General features: G+C 39.9%; 2 protein-coding genes across 2 annotated transcripts; one reads left to right on the top strand and one right to left on the bottom strand.

The window, feature by feature from the left end:
* Positions 1-5,463: 5,463 nt before the first annotated feature.
* Positions 5,464-8,194, bottom strand: LOC123977996 (melanocortin-2 receptor accessory protein 2A-like). Its single transcript, XM_046061093.1, has 3 exons — positions 7,776-8,194; positions 7,126-7,225; positions 5,464-6,535 (listed from the first exon to the last, which is right to left on the bottom strand). Exons 1-3 carry the CDS (start codon positions 7,891-7,893, stop codon positions 6,061-6,063), a joined length of 693 nt encoding a protein of 230 aa, XP_045917049.1. The 5' UTR covers positions 7,894-8,194; the 3' UTR covers positions 5,464-6,060.
* An 11,870-nt stretch (positions 8,195-20,064) lies between these two features.
* LOC123978227 (protein ripply2-like) lies at positions 20,065-20,738 on the top strand. Its single transcript, XM_046061395.1, is given in 4 exon segments — positions 20,065-20,191; positions 20,194-20,318; positions 20,409-20,479; positions 20,576-20,738. Coding segments are annotated over 4 exon segments (486 nt in total).
* The last annotated feature ends 4,276 nt before the right edge of the window (positions 20,739-25,014 follow it).

Raw genomic sequence — 25,014 nt, 5'->3', positions numbered from 1 at the left:
GCTTGTTAGTATATTTCCAGACAGTATAGTCCGCGGACTCACTTTCTCTATAATTAAAGGCTCTGCATAGAGGTTATTTTTTTTTGGCACAGGTGGTTTTGTATCTAATAATAAAATAATGGGTCCAATGCATTCTCTAACAGCTGTTGTAGCCAACTACTTTATCCTCATTTTGCATGGGACCTCTAATAATTCCCTGCATGACCATTATCTAACCCCATATCCTTAAAATCAAAAATAAAGGGTATTCTTACACACCCAAACTTGTTATTCACACACACACAAACAAAGTGTGCCTGCTGAACATACCACTGACGTGCACCGCATTCACAAACAAATGCAAATATATTCTCCCTGCCTGTCTGTCTCTTTCTCTGTTTCGTTCCCATGACTTATTTATAGGCTACTGAAGCTGAAACCTGTCTCATTCTCTACCTGATGAAAAATTTACACATTGCCATTATTTTCTCACAGCAAAAGGCACAGGGGAAACAATAAGTTAATCATTCACAGGTGCAGTGATGTTGGGACTTAAGCTTTTAGATATTGCTTTTCCAATATAATAGTTTGTGTGCCAATGTATTAAAATGATGCCACTTGGAAGTCTAGTTTTACCAGTTTGGAGCTAATTAAACAAGCATTTGATGAAAAACTACAGACATGTTCAAACTTTGAGAGAAAAAAATGTCACCTCTGTTGACTCCACTAATTGACCTTGTTTACAAGGATTAACTCTCCAGCTTGTTTTACACAGACAATGTGTGGGGGTGATTCTGCTTTACCCAACAAGCAACGTCTGTTGATTCCAATTAGAATATGTTTTCATGCTTTTATCTTGTATTGTTTTTGTATTATTGTCTTTTGGGTATTATTGTCTTTACACTTGTTAAAGCACTTTGTAACTTGTTTTTGAAAAGTGCTCTACAAATAAAGATTATTATTATTATATTATTAATATGCAGTGTAATAAGAAGTTGCACTTTTTTGAGGTATTTGTTTTTGCCAAGAATCGTTTTCAGCAGTGCCCTGCACATTCATACAGTTACAGACACGCTTACCTGGCAGCTGCTCACTGCAAGCATCTCCTTTTGTCACACTGAGCAGCTCCACTGGAGGCATGTGGAAACAGCTGCTTTGTTGTTGTTGAGGGAGGGAGTAAGAATTACTCATACATCATGTATCCACCCAGATATTCCTTGCTTGGTAAGAAATTTAGGTAGCACTTTACATTACATCTCGGTAATAACATGGTTATAGGTTGATTTTAAAGAGGTAATGAATAAGTAATACAATCACCAATGTAATTACTTGGGAACAGCTTGGTATTTACAATAGGTATATCTGGGTAATATTAGATTATCTATCAGCATACCTTCTTGGATATTTCTTGGATATCAGAATTTGTTATTACCATATAGCTTAATGCTGAAATTCATCCTCGGGGCTGCAAGGCACTATCTGTTTCTATTTAATTTCATGGGGTATAATGATTACCTGGAATCACTTGGGGTAGTTTCTGTGTCTCCATTATCAGCCTTTGTTTTGTTTCCCTTATTACCCTGCTAAATGTAAGTCTAGCATTACCCAGATGTACCCACTGTTAATACCAAGCTATTACCTGGTTATTACGTTGGTAATTACATGGTATTACTCAATTATTACCTCTTTATTATCAAACTATTACCCCACCATGTTATTACTGAGTTCCAACATAAAGTGCTACCGAGATTTGAATTGTCAGGCTTCTGGAGCCAGGGTGACAATCCTCTGAAGTTAGAATAAGAATGCATTATAGGCTTTTTTGTGCCTTAGGAAGGCTATTAAGTGTGCACTCAATAGCCTTCCTTCCTCGGCAATTTTTAAGATTAGTCCCATGTCTCAGAAGCACCTTTTCTTCTATAAACCTTTCAAATGGGATTGTAACTGTGATGTAAGGGTTTAGCATCCCAATTTAGAATAAATTATGTTTAGGGTGGCTATATAATTTAGCATAATAAGTGTGACTCTCTAAAGCAATACCATTGATTGCTCCTTGTTTTAATGAGAAATTGATGCCTCATAGTTCTGGATGTTTGATTGGTAAGATGTTGTTCTTCAGTACAATGATTTTAAATATACATTAATAATGTTTCTGCTTTCAGGGATCCTATTAGGTTTTTCCTTACAAAAGAAGAAAGCCAATAATCATTTAAAAACTGGTCTGATGAGTATGTTCAAGACTTTTAAATCTTTTTATTGGAATAACTGACCCAAATCCCTATCCTGCTACTAAATACTTGGCTGCAATGCAGAGAGAGAAAGAGAGATGAATAGAGTTTCAGCCTTGTATATGGTGCAGTGAGTCATCAGCAGTACCAATGAGAGTGTATTTATGTTGCACATCTGCTTACTGACCTTTCCCCACCACTGATGAATTACCAGAGAAGAATATGCTGATATTCTTGGACAACATACAACCAGCAGTCATCCTGGTGTTTATGTAACCATTAGCTAAAATAGCTAGCTCTTAATAAACAAGTAGGCCTACACCTGAAAAATTTTTTTGATTTAAGACATTAGCCTGAGTCATATGACAATATGACTCAGACTGACATTTGAGATAATTAACAGGTCATGCAAGATCAGGGCTTTTTGATACTTCAATAAGGTAAACCTTGGAGGTGGTTGAGGAGGCATTCGTCTTTAGTATATTTCTTCTTTGGTGGTTATCCTTGAAAAGGGGTGTGATGTTGTCTTGTTGATGTTGTACTGTATATCACTGCTCTGGTACATATCACGGAAAGCATGTGCTTGAAAGCTTTAAAATATGTTGTGTGTCTTGTCTTTCTTGCAACCGAATATGTAATTACCATTTGATTGACATTGTATTTTGAACACCAAACAGATACCAGAGATTTTTCTGCATCAACAAAATGCCAACATTTTTCCTTCCTTTCTCTCTTGTCCCTCCCTCTCAGTCGCTCTCCCATCGCCACTAATTTGTTGAAGGGTCATTGCAACTGAACAACTGTCAACCACATTTCCTTCAGAGACCACCCTAGGGCATTCAGGAGAAAGAGCAGACTTGCTGCATGGAATGCATATAACTCCATTGCCCCACCCACTGGTTTTTGGTACTCTTTACACCCTTGGAGGCCAGCACCCGCAGTCAAAAGTAGAATTGGAAAGGGTTGTTCAGAGCATAGTTGTTAAGGCATGTTGAGCCTGGAGTCAACAGCAAGTCGTTCTGCGTGTTTTATATCAAATGCACATAGGAAGTTGGATTGACTGGGTGTGAATTCATTTATATGAAATCACATTAAAGGAGAGACATAGATTACTGACATTAGCGTAGATTGGAGTTTGAAGAACAAGTAAGACAGATGAAGATTTACTTTCAGTTTTCTCTTTAATTTGTTTTCCATAAATGACCCTATCAGCTTTGACATTGTACAAGACTGTGATTCACTGCTGTTCCCTGCTTCATCGTTTACCACAGCAACCACCTCCAACAATGTGTAATTGGTTTTATTTTGAAGTTTTGCCATTCACAAATGAGGGAATGACCCATTTCACGTGGTGAAAACTGTTAATGGACCCTTTCTGCAGTACTTCCCACAGGTCTCCTCTCACACCAGTCTTTCAGCTTATTTGAGGGTAATGTACTCATCAGAAAAGAAAATCCTGAAGACACAGGAAGTCTACTTGATGATGACTCTCAGCATGGTAGATTGGCAGGCTTGGCGTTAGCGTAATCAAAGTGGGCAGACTACGCATCTGTCTCGTTTGTTTTCTTAGGTCCAAGCTGCGTTCATTTCTTATCCCAGGTCTCTTTGTGGGGCGATTGCATCGCTTGTTGGTTCGCTGCACTTAATCCAATCCCTGCACATCCTTTTCTGTCGTTGAAGAGTGTATTTCTGTCGTAGGTTGCCAGGGCTGTCCAGGCTGAGCCCTGCCCCAATTTAACCCCTGTCTATAACTAACCATTGCTTTCTACTTGTCAAGAGTGATGCAAGGCAGGGGTGGCCACTAGCTAACTGTAACCTAAACTAAGCTGGGTTTGGCCAGCTGGTTGGGGATTGAGTGTGTGTCATGGTGTGGATCTGGCGTTGCTTTTTGGTGTTGTGCTGATGGGGTGATTTGCAAACTGCAGGCTAGTCAGTATCATGGAGCCAAAGGTCCAAATAAAATATTTAAAAATTACAGATAGTAATGTTCTTCTAAATATGATTGTAATTCATTTTCCAGTATTCAGTGTTCATTTCAGAACTCAGCCCAGTATATGTAATACCCAGGATGATTCTCGCTCAAGCCTACGCATGCAACTGGATGCTGATTGCAGTTCAGTTAACGGCCACCGGTGTCATTAATAATTAAAGGTTTTCTGACAGTTACACATTGAACCTTTAATGTTTACATTACACAACCTCAGAGATTCACCTGCTGTCTTCCCACACAACTCTTGACTGTCTGAACTCTGCTGCCCCTAATTTAGAGCTAAGTGCACCCGACTGTTTTCTAAGTTCTTAGAAGCAGTTTTTTCATCCATCAGGAGTGGGACTGAACAACAATCCTAAGCATTACCTGTTCCCAGTAGGCCTAAAGTGACACTTTAATCATTAACAGCACCAGTAACACTTTCCTCTGCTCAGAGACAAAGGCATAAATGCAGTGATATTTGTGCTGTATGGTATTCTGCACTTAAGAGGAAAGAAAGAAAAAAGCATGAAGAAAGGAAAGTGTGGATGGCTTTTTAATGCTCTGTTTCGTTTTAAAACTGATCTCTAACACTATTCCCCTTGACAGCTGCCATGATATTTCACTGTTTGGAAAATACTGAATTGCTGCTTATTTAAAATGTGATAATTCACAAAAAATAATTCAAGAATAACATTTCCCTGCTGGTGAGCTTGGTATAGGAAAAACTGCAAAACTCTAGCCTGCTAATCACATTTGTTCAGCCTGCTCCCAACTGCCTGCCTTTCAACAAACATGAAATATCTCAGCAGAGGACTGAGAACATTTATTTTACCGGATGCATCGGGAAAATAATAAAAGGGCTTTAATGGGTTTGTCAAAATCTGAAAGACTGATTTGATGGAGTCGGTGTCGCGTTAATGTTGACTGACTCTCTGGCATTCCCCGTGCATCCTTCCACCAGCTAAATACACGTAGCGCGGGCATTTGCTGATAAGTGACCATAACAGCTAGCAATGTTCCGTTGCATAATCATCACCAGCTATGGCTCAAAGTAATTTAATTTGTAATGACTGCGAAGGAGATTTCTACATGAATAAAAACACAGAGCGAGTTCAGCGTTGCTCAGCACCAGTGTTTGTATGTCTTATGACTGAGCTCTTCTGTCAAATCTCTCCAAATAATGAAGATATTACCAACACATGGACATTCAAAATGATTTATAATCTAAGAGAACTCTACAAAAGTATTATATAACATTTTCTCAGGTTACGTACCCGTAAGAGAAAAAAAAAACAATGATATGTTTGAATTTGTGCTACTAATTACATGGCTAATGTACACATCACTTTTTCTAATAGATATTGTTGGTAAATCAACTGGCATTTGAGTCCTATTGGCGAGATACTGGCCACTGTCCAGGATTGCACAAGACAACAAGACAGCAATAATAGCAGAATTAATTGTACAATGCATCTCCCGCTGGAGACTCCACTGCCTTTCTCATTTTCCTGTGTGGAAAGCAATCTAGTCCAGGTACAGTACAGCTGCGTTCAATTCAGAGGAGCCCAGTACTCCAAGTAAAATGGTACCCTTTGTGAGGCAATCTTCAGGAAGAAATGTCATCTTATAAGTGCGAGTTGCACATGATATGGAATTGTGTGCCATCTTTTGTTCCCTCTTACTTGTTGAGTTATCTGAATGTATGCTTATTTAAAATGCTAAAAATACTCGCAAGCAGATACACTTTACATGGTAAAAGGTAGGTGTTTGGCAGGTGAGTATTTATACCCCTGTTAGGTCAACCATGTACCTGTGAAGGGAAAGTAAGTCATATTACGATACCACCATTCCTGTGCCTGTGATCTCTTAATAGAAACGGACTTAGTGGATATCACAGTGAGCATTGTGAGACTGGCGTTCCAGTATGACGGATGGCTCATACAGCAGATCGTCCTCTCCAAGTATTGAACTGTGCTCCAAGTTCACAAAGTTAGGGATGTTGAAGTGGGAGAAGAAGGCACATTCTCGGTCTGTTTTCCGCTCATCTATTAGTCCCTTGAGAGGTTGGTGTCTCCCAGCTTCCTCAACATCCTCTTCCATCTCGTCGATCCCAGAGGAGTGCATGCCTCTGGCCCCGTTGCAGGTCCCCTGCTGGGCTTGGGCCCCGGCGTGCTTTCCAGCTTCTTGTTTTTGCTTCCCCAGACCCTGATCTTCCTCGTTGATGTAGAAATGGAAATATGAACGGGACTCCCCTAACAGCGGACGGGAGAAGGCTTTGTCATTTTCGTTCTGCGGACCGTCAATGTCTACGAGACAGCTCCCTGGTCGATGGCGTTTTTCAGCAGAGTCTGGGTTTCTGTTAAGAAAGAAAGAAAGATTCAGAGTGAGACTACAGCAGGCTTTGAAAATATGAGCAGCTTGAATTGTCATTTTTTCACTAGTCTTGTCTGGAAATAAATAAAATCATCCAGCACCACTTCCTGAACAAAAGAATGGGCGTAAACTACATACAGCCAGCCAATAAATTCCCTATTTACTCTTGACTTAACCTCAGAGCCTTACTCAGTCTGACCTCATATAAGTGATTTCTCTTCAGTTCCTACTGCTGATCTTCACTCGAGATGGCAATTAGCCTTTGGCCGTATGAAGCCCGCCTCCAAGTTAAATATCAGCTTCTCAAAAGCACAATGTCAGGCATATGAGACCATCCACCCAAATTAAAATTCCTCACAACTCAACCTACTATCAGAATAACAAAAGCATCAGTGAAACTCTTTACAGTCCTCTCTCTCATGAGTTCAACCATCAGACATAAAAGCTGCCAAGCTCTGAGATCAAAAGTGCCAGAAAAGTGCTTGAGCTCTCCTTGGTGCTGAAACTGTCCCCCCAGGGCCATATTTGAAAGCGAAAGGAAAAACGGGAGATGCAGCATGCTGTAATACTCACTCTTGGTGTGGTGCTCCTGTCTTTGTGAGCAGGGTGAGAATAAAGAACATGAAAATGACAAATACAGCAAGTCCGACCCAGAAACCGATGACGATGGAGTCTGAAATGTCAGAGAAGAGAGAATCTTATTAGAGCATGTTTTTTAATGATCCATCTCTCTGCTCTTCTCCCTGTACCTTAATTCCTATCAGGGGCCCTCTCACTGAGAGCAAAAAAAACCCCAATTACTCAATTAAAGTGAGCATTCAGTATTTCTAAAATTTGATTACAGCAGTCTATTTGTCTGGATGTTTGCTGATTGTCATTTTTTTGTCTCGTTGAGTGGGTTGTTTATTACTACTGGAATATACACAGGCCTGTTCAGGTGCTGCATGAATTATTGCTGCCAGATCATTTGTTTAGTGAGAGGCATGTAGCGTGTGTCTCCCTTCAGCTGAAGCAATAAAGATAATACAAAAGTGAAATGTGCCAGGGGTAATTATTATTAATTAACATTCGTAAAGGTGAGTAACCCTGTTTGCACAAACACACACGCACACGCGCGCGCACACACACACACACACACACACACACACACACTGGCATTTACACAAAGGCAGTAGGCTAAAAGCAATGGAATATTGTAACGTATACAGTTGTATTCAGCTTACATCTGTGCGCTTTGAGTCCCTCAAAAGACACGGGCTCCTCGTCGTCATAATATTCATACTGCCACACGTAGTCACTGCGACGCGCGCTGGTTTGGCTCCGGTTGTGGAAGTCGGACATTTCAAACCGATTTTACGTATCAAGACCACAGAAAGCAAATGAAATCAAACAGCGAGGACGCTACATAAACGTTAATATAGCCATAAACTTTACAAACCACAATCTCCGTGGATGTGAAACCTCTCTTTATTGTTGAAAACAAGTCTACAGCCCGTTGATTTGGGAATTTCGCAAATAACTCCTCGGATGTTATGTCAGTCTTCCGGAATTTAACAAACTGTCAAAAAGGTGGCAAAGGGCAGGGGAATCCATTGCTTGACCGTTACGCAAAAACTCCATCCATCCTCGTGTAAGTCTTGAAGCGAAGCAGCCCGCAACCCTTTTGGCGAGCGGCTCAGTGCGCGTCACCGTCATGCAAAACTCACTCCCCGTGATACCACATTGCAAAAAAAACGAAATGCTCATCTTAAACAGCAGCCACCCAGTCACTGAGTCTGATTTTGGGAGCAGAGATGCTGGTTTCCTCGAATACATAATAAGGTGTTTCCACTGAAGCTGATTATTCTTGAGGAAGGTCTATTTTTAAAATATGTAGCCTATAATGATGAATTCGTACAAACTATCAGTTGTTAAAAATATAAGACCTAGTAGCAGGGTGGGCTTGGGTGTGTGAAATGTAAATATCAGTAATCTATTAGTGCGTGAAACATATTTACACACAAGACAATCAAACAATCTATTGCTATAAAAATGCACAAAAGCCACTTAGTCTATGGATGTATTAAAAATGCAATTGTCACTCCGTTTTCCAATGCAGTTTCACTTGTTTCAAGAATTTCCTACGATCTATGATCAACATAACAGACTAAAGAGATTCAGGACGCCTATCATTATTAATTTTTAAAATTAACAATAATGTTGAAATGAAGGGAATAACACATGAAGTGGAAACTACAAGCTTTGCCTAAACCCAGTTTGCCCATCAGAGCCAACCTGACCACTTCTGTCAACCCTCGCACTTTCATTACATTACATTTATTCATTTAGCTGACGCTTTTATCCAAAGCGATTTACAATTGCTATTCATGTCAGAGGTCACACGCCTGGGTCTCTCACACCAAAGGCAGGCATCTTATCCATTGCGCCGTCACCAAGCCCTTTCACCTCTACTCCATAACAAGACATTATGCAGGATTACATTAAAGTTATCCCAGCTCAGAAGAGTTTCATACCATCAACAGTGAGTCAGGAGGATATTTTTAGATTTGGGGAAGCTCTTGAGCACCTTAACAAAATCAGCTGGTGTAGGGCCTATCTTTCCTAATGTTTTAAAATAACATGCTATTGAACTTCTCAGTAATGCCTTTTGGTTTAGTTATGCCTACTGTGAGAATTTACAATTAGCCACCCACAAAGTCTCTTGACAAGTGCATATCTAAATGGCCTGACCATTTACCATTTAAGTGGACTGAGGAGTTGTTGAATGGGTGTAAACAAAGCAAGCATGACTAATGATTTTGCAATTACTTGCACTGAGGAGAACTTGAATGGATGTGTCTGCTTGAGGCTGGAAATGCTTATTAAAACTCTGAAACACCACATCGCTAAATGCCCTCTTTTATGCTTTGACAAATCATCATTCAAGAAACAGGCTTCATTAGGAGTCCCGCATTACTTAATTTTTTTGAGTACCTCTTAGGCAGAGCCAATTAAGGCATCCATTCATTCACTGAAGCTGCATCAAAAAATTAATTTTCCAAATCATAAACACCACATTCAACAGAATGATTACAAATGCATCAAACACATTAAAATCTCAGTGCTATTAGTGCCCTTTGTATACTTCACTGTGTTGGACTGATCACAGCAGAGACATAGAGTGCCAGTGACCCGTTTTCTTTTGCACATTTGGTGGTGCTGTATTAGTACTATTCCTGGACAAAACCACACAGAAACATGTTTGGCAGAGCTGGTGTTGTTTTTGGCCATCACCACAGGATGATGATCAAGGAAGATTTGGCAAAACCCACAAAGCTTTAAACATAATCCTGTTCCAGATCCTTTAAATTAAAGCCATTTTGTGCACTATTTGAAGATTTCTCATTTTGGCGCCATCTGGTGGTAGTGTCAAGAAATACATGGTAACAAACCAACCTGTTGCCAGAAGGTATGTTGACATCAAATGATTCTCCAAGAACCGGGTTACTTTCAGGAACTTTTTTTTGAGGTTACATGCCAACAGACTTAAAATTATTTCTAAAATATCTGCACATGGCAACTACAGTAAGATTAGGTGCACCTTGCTAGTGCCGGGTTGGACCCCATTTTGCCTTCAGAATTGCCTTAATTCTTCACGGCACCACTTTCAACAAGGTGGTGGAAACATTCCTCAGAGACTTTGTTTCATATTGATATGATAGCATCATGCAGTTGCTGCAGATTTGTCGGCTGCACATCCATGATGCGAATCTCCCGCTCTACCACATCCCAAAGCTCAATTGGTACTAAGGGGCCAAAAGTGTGCCACCACACCACCAACACCAACACCACCACCAGCAGCCTGAACCGTGGATGCAAGGCAAGATGGATCCATGGATCTTGAAATTAGACATTCATCAGACAACGTTTTTACAATCTTCTATTGTCCAATTTTGGTGAGCCTGAGAATTGTAGCCTCAATTTCCTGTTCTTACGTGATCGGAGTGCACCGGGTGTTGTGGTCTTCTGCTGCTGTGGCCCATCTGCTCAACATGTTGCGCATTCCTTGGTTGTAACAAGTGGTGATTTGGGTTACTGTTGCCTTTCTGTCATCTCGAACCAGTCTTCCCATTCTCCTCTGACCTTTGACATCAACAAGGCATTTTCATCCACACAACTATCGCTCACAGGATATTTTCTCTTTTTCGGACCATCTGTAAACCCTCGAGATGGTTAACACCTCTAACTCCTAACCTCTAACATTCACTTCCTGTGCTCTTCTTCTTCTATCCCCTTACAATTATCTTGTATTGATTGCAATTTTTTGTTAACTCTTCCTTCTTTCCCTAGGTATTTACCCCACTGATGCGATATGTGCTATTATCTCTAACTAGTATTTATTACTGCTCTTACTAGTATGTATTGTCATTTGTAGATCTCGTGCTGTTGTTCCCAGCATGTAATGTAGTGTAATGGTTGATGCCATCTACTGATGCCAGTAGATCAGCAGTTTCTGAAATACTCAGAGCAGCCCTACTGGCTCCAACAACCACGCCACGTTCAAAGTCACTTAAATTGCCTTTCTTCCCCATTAAGTTGTCTTGACCACATCTGCATGCCTAAATACATTGAGTTGCTGCCATGTATTTGGCTGATGAGCCTACTGCCTATTCAATGGTTTGAATAGGTGTGTACCTAATAAAGTGGCCAGTGAGTATATATATATATATATATATATATATATATATATATATATATATATATATATATATATATATATATATATATATTAGGCCTGCACAGCTGAAGGTGAGACTACATTGCCATTGTGACCCAGAAAGAAAAATTAAAATCTATGGTATAACATGATAAACCACAAATCTCACGCATTATAGGCCTAAATATTATTTCTAGATTACATAGATTTACTCAGTTCAGTCACTTGTCTGCATTCATTTTTATTAAAAGCTGGAATAGGTAGAAAGGGTACATCAAAGCTTGCTGTGTACAGTATTATGTCTCATATTCATCTGCAGATCAATAATGCATATTTCAATGAAGGCAAGCTGTTTCTCAAGCTGTCCCACTGGGTTTCCTTTGCTTTGTTATTCTTTGTGCTGTTGCTTTGTTCTTCTTTATCCAGTGTGCTCATGCTGAGATGACTGTGCTGTCTTCACAGTGGATGTTGCAAGGACTTTGATCAAAAGAAATGTGTCCAGGGGTAGGCTACCTGGCAGCTAAATGGTCAAATTAACACAACTGATATGTGCCAAATGCAACTAGAATACAAAGTGTAAGGAACAGCCTTTACACAGCTGTAGAACAGCTCTGTATGCTGTTTTTTACTTCACCTAACCTTCTGTATTTAACTGAATATGACTATTATTGCCATCTGACCTTGTGGCTCTCAGTGGTTAGATAGATAAGCAAGGAGTCTCGATTCCACACAGAACGTTGTTGTAAGCTTTGGACAGTTGTTCAGTTGTTTGAACGGTTGTTTTGTCACCAGCAACAGTGAAAGAGAGAAAAAAAAGCCTTACTAGCTCAGTTTAGTATTAGCATGGTAAATTAGCATGTTAGCATGCTTGGAGGCAGCAGAAAAGTTGTGAACACAACATTATCATTCATTTAGAGCTGTTTATGTCCACCTGATAAGTGTATATTCACTCTGTTTTAGCTCTACCAAGGTTAGGGAAAGCTTCCACTATGTTCACCAACTATAGTTGCTAACTGTGTCTGTCAGGTGGTGAACAGTGGGCTTTTAGAGCTTTGTGAATCAAGACAGCTAAACAAGGAGCTGCTAATCGCTATAAAGCTCTGTAAAGCTGAGGGGATGCAGATTCAGGTGATGATTCTCTAAGTTTGTCATTACAAGTGCCCCCTTTTACATTGTCACATTATTGTGACATTGTCATTTGATACGTCGCTATTATAAAAATACATTTACTCATTTGGCAGACGCTTTTATCCAAAGCGACTTACATTTGAGGAACAACATACAAGTATCAACAGAGCATCAAATACAGCATGAGATCTACAACTGACGATACATAATAGTAAAAGCAGCAATAAATATTAGTAAGAGCTAATGTCACATATCACATCAATGGGGTAAATAGGGACAGAAGTAAGAGTTAACAAAAAAGTGCAATCAATACAAGATAACTGTAAGGGGATAGAAGAAGAGCAAAGGAAGTGCATGTTAGATGTAGGAGTTAGAGGTGTTATAAGAGGAAGTGTTCTCGGAAGAGATGAGTTTTTTTCAGGAGCTTCTTGAAGTTAGAGAGGGACGCCCCTGCTCTGATGGCGTGTGGTAGCTTGTTCCACCATTGTGGTGTCACAGATGAGATCACCCGGGACTGAGATTGCTTTGTGTGAAGGGATGGCAGAGCCAGGTGGCGTTTGTTGGAGGAGCGTAGTGTCCGAGAAGGAACCTAAACTTGTATTATGGAGCTTAGGTAGATGGGTGCAGATCCAGTAGTCACACTGTATGCAAGCATTAGTGACTTGAATCTGATTCTGGAGGCCATGGGTAGCCAGTGGAGGTCACACGGTAATGGAGTGACATGAGTCCTTTTGGGCTGATCAAAAACCAGACGCGCTGCTGCGTTCTGAACCATTTGTAGGGGTTTTACCGCACAAGCTGGAAGACCTGCTAGGAGGGCATTGCAATAGTGGAGGCGAGAGATAACCATGGCCTGTACCAGAAGCTGGGTGGCGTACTGAGTGAGGTAGGGCCTGATTTTTCTGATGCTGTATAGAGCAAAGCGGCCATTGATTATAGCTTGAACTTATGCCTAAGAATGTTTATAAATGTCCCAGGTGTTCTGTTATACATATTCCTACAGTACGGACAGAAAAGCATAACCATTCACAGTTATAGTTTATATCGCATTTAAAAATGGCAATTAAAAATTCAAAATGTCATCTTTATTTGACATTGTTTAACATTGTATTACATATCATGCTCCAATATTATGCTCTGACTAGTTTTACAACATAGAGCAAGGCCATGTTATTGAAAATCTACATGCGCTGTACCTCGACAGATTTAACTTCAAAATAGGCTGGTACACTTGTCGAATAATTTGAATGAAGTTCTCAATTGCAGGTTTCTGTGTAGATGACTCTGTAGAAGTCTCTGAGTTCAAACCCACTGTAATAGTCATTCGCTACCATGATGTTTAGCGGATGATTGACCTTTGATGTAAGGTGAGACTCAAGCCTCCTCGGGAGAGCATGTAGACCTGTGTTGCATTTAGATAACCCTGACCACTGGGCACTGCACTCTCTGACTCACCACTGCAGGTGTTGTAGGTGGGGTACATGTTTTGATTAAGATTCAGCACGTCTAAAACATCATGCTGACTGGTTAAACCCAGGAGACCCTCCAACACAAATAAAGACACAAAATGCAATAACAGACACAAGAGACAAAGAGAGTGTGTAAAAGTATACTTGCTAGTTTCTACATTTTATCAAAACTCTGCTTCACACCCATTCATCAATACACTGTGTGTGTCCAGTATTGCTATGCGCCAAAACATTTTTCCAGTGTTGCTTCTTATTCACTCTCCCTTCCTGCATTTGCCCAATAACATTCTGGTCACAAATCTGCTCTGTGGCTTTAAAGCTTCTACCACCCACCACTCTGGATGCTCTAAATCTGTCCATTTGTGAATTGTGGATAGAAACATTCAATACTTCAAAATAGATCATATAAAATATTCATAGGTCCTGTATCAGCATTGTTGCTACGTGTAATGCATAATTCTGATGTTGCTGAGATAAATTCAGTGAAGTCTTATCCTCGGCTTGATTTGTCTCTTGTCCCATCAAGTCTTTTACTTTACTTACTTTCTTTCCGTCTTTCTCCCAAAGAAAAAAAAAAATCAATATTGTGTATGTGTCTTGTTCTGGCGTAATTCCTAGTTTCAAACTCTGCAGAATGGCTTCCACAAGCTTGAATTCATCAGGCCTGCTTCCCTATTGCACAGCACACACTTAAACTCTCACTTTTCATTCAGCAGGCATTTCATTCCCTTATTTCACTCTGTGACATCAACTCTAAAGACTCTGTCTTTACTTTTTGTGATCTAAATTGACTCCCATAAGTGATATTTTTCAGTGCTTCAGCTCTGATGGATGAGCCTTCCAAGTCAGTTTTTGTCAGCATAAACCACAAACCTTGCAGCATACTAAGAAGCCCCAGAAGGTAATCCGCAGTGCAGAGTGGAAGGAACAGCCATCTTGACCCTTGCTCAGGGATTTAAATCTTTTGCTCTCGTCGTAGAGGGTCAGTGACTGGAATGAAGATAAAAAAAAGAAACACATTATGAATGAATTGATGACAGAGGGAGGACAGGAGGGCTTGTTGTTAAGATGTGTCTAAATTCAATAATAAATTCATTAATAAAACTACTGTAAATAAACAGATGCTTTTATGACATGCACAACTTACCATTATGTTGTAAGTGTTATAATATGTAGAGCCATATTTCTCCATCCAGTTCAATGATGGTGGAATATTCTCATGTCCTCAGATTTATTGATTTATTGTATTATGCTTTGCAGATTAATTTAGCAATTTGTTTCTGTTTTCCTCATATTTTTCTCAGAACGCTGAATGCTTCTACTGACAGTACACTGTACTTTACCCCATCAGATGGTTTCCAAGGGAACTTCAATTAAACCTGGATCTGGATCAGTCTGACCTTCTACATAGCCATTCTCAGAACATAACTCATATAAACACACAAATATGCACTGTGATGCTCAGTCCATCATGACCTGACACAATATAAACCACAAAACTTTGCATCTATAAAAGGTCAATCTTAAATGATAAGATTATTGAATTGCAGCTCCTTGGAGTTGAGGATTTGAATACCAAAAAGGTTTGATTAAACTGCCACTGGACACTGATGGATGAGCGATGCACTACCTTATCTACAGCTTGATTATTATTAAGCCCTGTGCCTTGGTGGTCATTGATCATTTGGTATTCAGGAAGGATAATTCAAACAAGAAATGTCCTCTTCAGAATTGTTATGCTCCAGTCTGGGGCGGACGGAGGATAGCTGTTAAGGTTTGAGGCTGAGAGGACTCAGATGTAGACACGGAGGCAGTTGTAAAAGGAGAATCAAAGATAAATTCTTGATGTAACAACAATGAATGTGGAAGGTGAATTCAGGTGGTGAATCTCAGCGAGCAGGCAGGCAGACAGTGTGAGCTGGACAGGCAGGTGGAGACAGGGCAAAACCAAATGAGACAGATGAACAGAGCTCTCCAAAACTCTGGGACCAAAAATCAGCCTGTCAGGATAATCTCCAATCACAAGAATCACAGCTTCGCTTTTCAATGAGGCTGTAGCGACAGGATGTGAACGGATGATCTGGTGAAAACTGAAGTGAAAAGCAAAACTACAGGGGTTGATTGTGGGATGGGTCTAGGGAGTCGAGAAGAAACAGGTGGTTTGGTGATTGGCCCAGATTGGAGAGTGCAGTGCGGTGCCCAGACACAAACAGACACGAATAGGAGACTGACAGGAGACAGATAAAAACACTGGGCAAGGGAAAACATAGGACACAAATCATGTCACATCACATAAAAGTTAAAAGGTTGTTCCCTCCCCGGTCTAATTAAAGTCTTAACACTGAATTGCAATTAAAGTGAAACTATTTATTACAACAAAAGGTGAAATTGTTTCAACAAACTGAAGCCATATAATGCAGGTTTAACCAAGGCCGAACAACCAACAAAAGAATCTCCACAAAAAGAGCTGACTATCCTAAGGTGTAACAAACAAAAGAAAAATAAATTTTCACTAAACCTAACTCCCTTGGATAAAGCTGATGATACAATGCAATGGGCAATGTTGCTGTCAATGGTAATAAGTAAAGATTACTACCATAATCCCCTTCCCCCACCACTCCACCACCCGCCCCGCCCCTCCGCTATCCTTTCAAAACATAGTCGGACTTGCCACCAGCAAGATTGCCCAGCAACATTGCTCAAAAACTTGCCGCGTGTATCATCAGCTTAAAAGATGTACTTTAAAGCAATGCAGGAGAAAACTGTGCAAACAAAAATGGCTGCCCACACCTACAACCTCAATGCGATTTAAGGTATTCTCAAAATGTACACAGGTGCCTACAGCTAACCTTCTAGGGCACATGACAAGATCTAACAGACTGAACACAAAAAGCAACTACAAAAGGGTTGCTTTGTCTCTCACACGACACAAAACCCAGTAAAACACTAGACACACAATTAAAAAAAATAGGGCCTGGGCCCTAACAGGAACGCAAGTACTAATCCCACGCAATATCTCAATAAGTAGTTTAAAAGGGAACCTCCACTTTTACAGCCCCCTTGTTAAAATCACTTGTGCCCTCTTCCCTGCATTTGTGGACCAATAGGTAGAGCTTGATAATGACACACGGAGATTCAAGGCACTTTAAAATAATAATGATAACGATCCTCTGATTTGTATTTGTCTGTGTTTGACCTTCAGACAGAGCCGATAAAATCAAGGGATCCTGGGGTCGTTCCAGTCTAGAGCAGACGAGCTGTTTTGCTTCAAGTGGAAAACAGTAGACTTAATATTGATTTAAGGTTCGGTAAGGAACTGAAAATTCCTACTTCTTTTCAGATGTGTATGACTGTTAAAGTGCTTCCTCATTCTTTTACTAAATCCTTCTGTTAAAATTCTGTTAAATAACACACAATATAGGTCTCAGTAAAAAAAAAAAAGGGATCTCCAATTGGAACTAGGGGAAACTGCGTGATTCCCCAACTGCTGCATGTTTAGAGAAAACTGTTGGAGTGTGAATGCAGGGAGGAGAGGAGCACAAACATCTCCACCCAATTACTGCACCTCTCAATCAGTACACGTTCCCTAGAACACTATCAAGATGTTTGAAGCCTTATCACGTAGAGAGGTATTATGTTCAACATGTTCTTCCTTCATTAAAGGGTGGACCAATGGAAAATTTTCTTTTAAATTAATCTTGTATATAGATACCTTCTCATTTCCAGGAAAACAACAGGTATCTTATTAGGAAGACTGTATGTTTTTTATCAGTAGCTCAGCATGGACCAATCACCTGCCAAGTCCAAGGAAAATGTTACGAAAAGCAAACCCTAAATATACTGCTACCACTGCTGCATGACACATATTTTCCATTCAGTGTCACAGAGTACAAAACTAGTGTGAGATCCTCAACTAAAACACACAAAAAAACAGGAGCCCAGCACAAAACTAATGGCTTTGCACACACCGGAAGCAGGACCGTGGGAAGCACAAAGCTGTCATTGAACATGTTTTATGTCCTATATATGGCTGTATGGTAAACTTAATTTTTGGCTGACGGCTAAAGAATTAATTCATGTTAATTTTGGGAACACATTTTAATTTACAGTGATGGTTTAATAAGCAAAAATGAAAAGATAAAGCTTTATTGAATGACCTACTCGAAAATTAGATTATTAGTGGTTGACTGTTGCCATGGAGAGGAACATTTTGGAGCCAAGGGTCTTTGTAAGAGAGAAGTGTAAGGACTTGGGCAATAAAGAGGGATTATCAATAATAAGCCGGATAGAAAGAAAATGACTAGTAGTAGTGATAGAGGTTGTATCAGGAAATGATTCTTGGTAAAAAAAAAAAAACGTGGCAAACTTTTCAGGCAGGTAAGTTCAGTCTCTAGGTTAAGTTAATTAGAAATAAAACCTTGAATACCTGAAATATTAAAGACATCTCCCTGGTGTTGAGCTGTGGCTTCCTTTTTGGTGCTCTTTATCTCCATCTCATCCATTGTTACTGATTTACATTTGATGGGAGAAATGTTTAAAAGTGCTGAGATTACTTCTTTTTTTGGAGTGCACTCTCTATATGTCCTGAATATTTTTTCCATTCTTGCATGTGCATGTGGTAGTGAACAGTATTTTCTGGGGTCATTGGCAGGGAACTTCAATTTTACTTCATTCAAAGCTGACTGAGTCCTCACATTTCCTCTTTCTGCTTCTTTTGTATTTTTCTTTTATTCATTCTTTTTACATACTTTGCTGCCCTGTCAAAATCACCATGTGTTCTTTTAAGAATATATTCAATAACATACAAGGTGTATATTTTTGATGACCAGTGTTGAAGAATAAAGATGAAAAGATAAAACACTCTTAATATGCTGACCTAGATTTACCATATTGTAAGGTAAAAAAAATCTTCCTTTAATTGGCCTGTTTTTTGAACATGACAAGGAAGGTTATGCATATGTGTTTGATCAGCATGAGTGTATAATGTGTCCATATATTTTTGTCATTATAGTACAAAGAAAAAGAGTTAATGACACAAAAACACAAAAGAAGCCATCAGCAGAGCATGGAGTGTCCAATTAGTTCCAGAGCAGAAAAAGAGAGAGAGAGGGAGAGAGACAGAGAGAGAGCAAGAGCGAGAGAGAGAGAGAGAGAGAGAGAGAGAGGTCTATGTGGGCATTATTAGTGCCAGGCTCTGACTGCCTGTTCCCTGTTATCTGGCTGCAGCTAGTGAGAGAAGACATGTAATGCTGGTCATGCACAGTTCACTTTCAAACACAGACACCCTCACTGCAGACCTACAACATTTTCTGTTACTAAATCTAGTCTAGTGTGGCACCCATTAACTCGGAAAGAAGTCAGATTAAAACACACACACACACACACTGCATTCTCAGGCAGCTACTTGCATTGCAGTGTTGGGCAGATATGTGTGTGAAATATTACACTATTGCCTTTATAATTTAATCCAAGCATGCAGCCCCACACTGCCCCCTACTGGTTACTGGTGCACTGGGAGGAAACACTTCAATTATAAGAAAGAATGGGATTAATTAATTCGATTGATTACAGAGGGTCTTAGTCATAAAAGGTCAGACACGTGCAGCTCCTATAGAGGTCGCACAACGTAATACCATTAGGTTTACCATATGGGAGTGTGATGCCTTAAAGCTTTGCATATGCTGAAGTGTTGCTGTAAACCCCACTGCTGCTGTTGTGTACACAAAAGGCTGACGCGTGTCAACCCCCCTCCCTCCCTCCATCCACACACACACATACACACACATACACTGCATACGAACCTTATTCCATCACCTCATCAGCAGGCAATGACAATAGGGCACGTGTTTCTTCACACCTTACGCACACAAATGGTTACACAGACGGAGATACTGAAAGGTTAAGGGGTTGTACCGTTCAACAAGAGGGTAACATTACCAAACTTTGAATTGAAACACATTATGTTAATATACTGATATACTGAGATTCTGATAGACTAACATGATACTTCTGCATTTCTGTTCAAACCCCAAACACGGTCTATAGTGGATGCAGAGGTACCCCTAAATATCTTTTACATCTGATCAAATAATGCAGACCATCTAGGGAATAAGTTTTAAATCTCTCCTTCCTTTTATTCTACATTCAAAAGTACCAAAGAAAGTGACCATATGGTTGGAGTTTGCAGAAGTGTGACTTCTCACCTCTGCACCGTGGCGCATGGAGACACTTGGGGACGCGTGAAAGCGCAATTTGGCACCGGCTGCCAGGGCCCTGATAAATAGGAAGTTCCTGTCTTTAGTCTCACATCCTCTGAGGACTTTACGCAGGACTGACCACTACAAGGAACCATGGAGACTTCCACTACCAACAATGGATTAACTTCTGTTTTTACTGGAGACAACGTTACTCAGCACTCACCCTGTTTGTGGAGACCGTGGACTGGAATAGAGAACAAAACCGGCGCACATAAGGTGAGTTTAGACGACTTGAACGTTTTTGGATTTAAACCTGCATTGTTTAATGGATAACAAGCCTAACGATGCCATTTTGTCAACTTTCAGGCTCATTCCATTCACGGAGACCTTTCTGCCGCAAAGCCCCCCAAAATTCATCAGGTCATTCACCCAGTGAAGTAAGTAGAGTTTTTTCAATTATATAATCTATTATTATTCTTATGTAGGTATTTTTTTTGGAAACATGTCTAATCATATTTGTTCTTTTCTTAAAGGTTGTACTGGCCAAAATCCAGATGTTTCGATTATCTGTACCAGGATGCAGAAATGCTCCTGCGCAACTATCCGGTCCAAGCGACCATTTGCTTTTATGAAGACTCCAGCAGCGATGAAGACAGCGAAGACGAAGAGGAGGAGATGGAAAAGGAGCTGAACTAAATGTGGCTCCCTGAAGCCTATGAAGAATGACTGCATCCTGTGATACCATATTTATCTTAACTTATTGCTGTAAATATATGTAAATAGACCCTTTTGCATTTCTATACCAAACAAGAATGTAAATGCTTAAATTATTCCTTTAACGTTTCTACCTCTTTTGTAATTTGTCGAGAATTGCAATAAAATGCATTAAATGAACGTCATTGTCTGGGGCTTTTATTATATGAATTATCTATTTGAATCAGGATTGTTTTATTTGGTGAGGTAAAGGAATTACTCTTCTCCTAGGGGAAAATTACTAATGAAAGTCTGTGAACAGAGACATCAGGTTTACTTGAGGTATGTCCATCCATCATTCGTCAACCGCTTATACTGCATACAGGGTCGCGGGGGGCTGGAGCCAATCCCAGCTGACATTGGGCGACAGGTCGCTACTCCATCGCAGGGCCACACATAGACAAACAACTACTCACACTTACATCCACACCTAAGGACAAACTTCTTGCTGTGAGGCGACAGTGCTAACCACTGCACCACCGCCGCCCTTTACTTGAAGTATGTGCATAACGTAAAACAGTGTTTTTAACCTGTTTAATCTATTAATTAAAAAAATCTAATATTTCTCGGCACTATCACACACATATGGGTTTGGTTTCGTTACACATTAGAAGTTGTAGCAGATTAAGATTTAGGCTAAACTAAATTAAACAGCCGGACACATCTGCCTGCTTGTGGCTGAACAGCTCTTTTCCCATGGATAAGTGTGCAAAGTGGTAAACGCGCCATTTCCTGCGCAGTGACGCCTGAAGTGCGGAAACTGCGTGACAGGTGGAAGGTGTCAGCCCTGTCCAAAGAGCATAAAGATCTGCGTTGAGATAGTCAAAGGGGGGGACGTGTGTAGGCCTCCAATGAAACTAGCAGTTTGGACAAAAAAAAAAAGATTATTTTGTGTAGCTAGTTGAGAGGTTTTCTTTTTTCTTTTACTTCACACAAGATTTAAGCCATATTATAAAAAGTGTTGTTTTTCCACTAACAGGATAGGGCATAAATAAATAAATGGATGAATGGTTCAATAATAACACATGAAATATTGACTGAATGTATATTTCAGTTAAAATGTTTGACACACACTTTCGCATAACCATACAACAAAAACAAACTTACTACAATTTAAAAACAAAAACACGGCAGTATCAGGGCTGAATCAACACGTTATGGATTACAAAGATATTGCCCTTTGTACCTCCTGCTTGCTGTGCCCATGTACACAATTACTTTCAAATACAAATTCAGTGCACACAGCAGACTACAAACGTCATCTCATCCAGAGATCCAGTCAACCACCGGCACTACATGTGTGTTCAATAGTGTTTGGTAATGTATGTGGAAAATGTATGGTGTAGGACAAAATCATCTAAAACATGTTATATGTTCTTAAAACTGATTGAGAGCCTGTCTACAAGACAGATCCCCAACATGCGATGATGTTACAGGACTTCATATTTTAGTTGATACTGTGCTGTAGTTATGTATATTTAAACAAATTGGAGAACACATTTGCAGTAAATTAAATTGCTACAAACCAAATGACACTAAGTAAACCTGGGGCTAGGGCTGAATTACTAGCCTGTTATTCCGCCTTACTTTAATTAGGCTATCATTATATTTACAAAACTTTAATGCAATAATAAATTGACTTTATCAAATTATTTGCATGCAAAAGTGAAGTAGTTTTATTATTTTCTAATTAAACAGTAGCAGCAGATCTTGAGATCAGAGTTTGCTGGTAGATGTAGTAGATTCTTGAATACAGATGTATTTTAAACCTCACACACAAAAATCTATGACCTGTTTAAGGTTTCTGGTAGCAGCTGATTGCCTTATTCCAAAGGTTCTGTTAACTGCAGAGGAGGCATGTTGTTTGAATATGATGTGCACGGCTGATAGAACTTCAAAAACTGCCTTCATCTATTAAACTGCATACCAAGACTTGTCAGCTAATATACAGTCTTCGCCCAGTAACGGCATACTATCATACTGTGCAGGCTTCTGTTTCTTGCAAATTATTCATTTAAACATACACAATTTGCCTTTCTGACGCAGTGACTTGAACTCTTCAACCTTCCGAGCCTTTCCGTGGGAACCCTTGGTATCATCTTTAGGTGTTTCTCAGGGTGCAAAGTTCACACACCTTATTGATGTGGAACACGGTGGCCTGTGACTGCACCAGGGGTGCTGCGCTGCCACCGAGCAAGTGACCTCCACTGGGAAGACTGCATCCTAACTGAAAGCAAAACCTTTATTAGCAAATCGATTGTTCGTTCACTTTTTATTTTTAACACTCACATTGACACAAAGACTTCAGTTAGCTAATACATTTAGCCGACTGTAGAGGTGTAAAGCAACAAAAAAGGTTGTTTTGTTTGCTGCTTTCCAGAGCAAGTGATCAAAAGTGTGACTACTGAGCATCAAAATAATATTAAAGGCATATGCAGACTGGATATTAGGACTTAAGATGAAGTGATAAATCATCTTCAACCCTGGCCTGGTCAAGATTTTCCCATGGTTGGGTGTCAGAACTGGCATCACTTACTTGGGTGTGAAATTTGATTGATGCCCTGTCTGATGAACTTATAACCCTCTCAGCACAAACTTTAGGTCAACTGTAGAAGATATTTCTTGTTTCTTGTTTCTTTTTATTTACTTGTTGGTTTATCTACATATACATACTGTACATAAGTTTGTGTTAAGAGGAAGTAACAGATGCACTGGGAGATCATTGAAAATAACACAAATGTACAGTTTCAGGCACAGTATGCGTTAGTGAATGAGTGTGAAGTGTTGATAGTGAAATACACATGGTACATGCAATAAAATTTGCAAACATGCAACATTTTAAAATAAACTTGCCGTCCTATCCCAACATAACTTTGTAAACTTTTCACAGTTTCAACTTTTCAGACCCATGCCACCCTTTCCCAGGAGCTGGTATGAATTTGGGTGCGAGGAATAAACACTTATAAGGGGCTGAATGATGTTGAGTCCGGTGCTTGACCTCTGTGGTCACGTGCCATGCACCATCTCTTTGCCTCTAAATAGTCTCACACAAGCCTGTAATATTAAGTAATGGCCAGTTTTTAATATAAATACAAAGACATGGATATACATTTTTTCCCAAGTGCAGTCTGTTTACTTTCAATCTACCTTCCTGGATCATAATAACATCCTTTAAATGTTACTTTCTAAGCTTGGTACTACTCCAAATTGAGTATTCATTATTATACAATCATTTTGTCACTAGAGATGTTACTTTTTGTGATTTGTAATTTTGGATGAAAGTTTATTTAGAGAGTGTGACTGCCGACTGATGCCCCTATGAACTTTGGCTGAGCTTGTGGTGTGATCACAGACACCAAATGAGGTGACGAAGTGTGACTCAGCCGAGGCTGAGCCGAATGTGCCGCCTTCCCACAGTCACACCTCTGCTTGTGCTGGGAACAGAGGGACTGTTGTCGGAGTTGCACCAAGTTAGACCAGTTTTTGTTTTTGAGGATAGTTTATTTATAGCTGGTTAGACACCTTGTTATGTTTTCAAAGGTAGCTTAGTTCAGCTGCAAGCCAAAAGGGGGCACTGTGCTTTTCTTAATGTACAAGTTTGTGTTGGTTGGAGACAGGAAGTGCTGCTATGTGTGGAGCAGAGAAATAGGACTTTGGTGTTGATACAGCATGTAACTGCTGGTAATGAGTAAGTACTGCTTTTCTCCATGTTTAACTTTAATGGTGTTTGCTATGGATGTTAAGGATGGTTTTTAAGAGATTGACATTTCAGTGCCAGTCAAAGTATCTGTGGTGTAGTATATTAAATATAGTGCCATAATGTACCTGGGAAGCCGGGTCGCTGTAGAAAAACCAGCCTGTTTGGTGGGGTGTGTGCACCTAATTGTCACCATTCAGTTATGCAATTTCAACATTCAACTGGCGAATCCTGACAGGGCCAGTAGCCACTTCAGGTGTTCCCTTTGATGGATTAGCTGAGAGTTATTTGGAGCTACACAGCACAGTGAGTGCATTTGACACTTTGACAGATGGGGCAAGATAGCCAAAATTTATGTCAACTGGGAAATCCAGTGATGTAACTGTGCTGTGCTTCCACCAGGGGGCTGTGTTGCACTTGTACAGTAAGTAGACAATTCAAACTCTACATATATTAAATATCAGAGGATTTTGGGAGGTTCAGCATTTGACTTTTTCAATGAAAATAAATACAGATGCAGAA

Source organism: Micropterus dolomieu, linkage group LG10 (genome assembly GCF_021292245.1).
Source record: "Micropterus dolomieu isolate WLL.071019.BEF.003 ecotype Adirondacks linkage group LG10, ASM2129224v1, whole genome shotgun sequence".
In the NCBI taxonomy this organism is placed as follows: domain Eukaryota; kingdom Metazoa; phylum Chordata; class Actinopteri; order Centrarchiformes; family Centrarchidae; genus Micropterus; species Micropterus dolomieu.
This window is presented reverse-complemented; position numbering and strand designations above follow the sequence as displayed.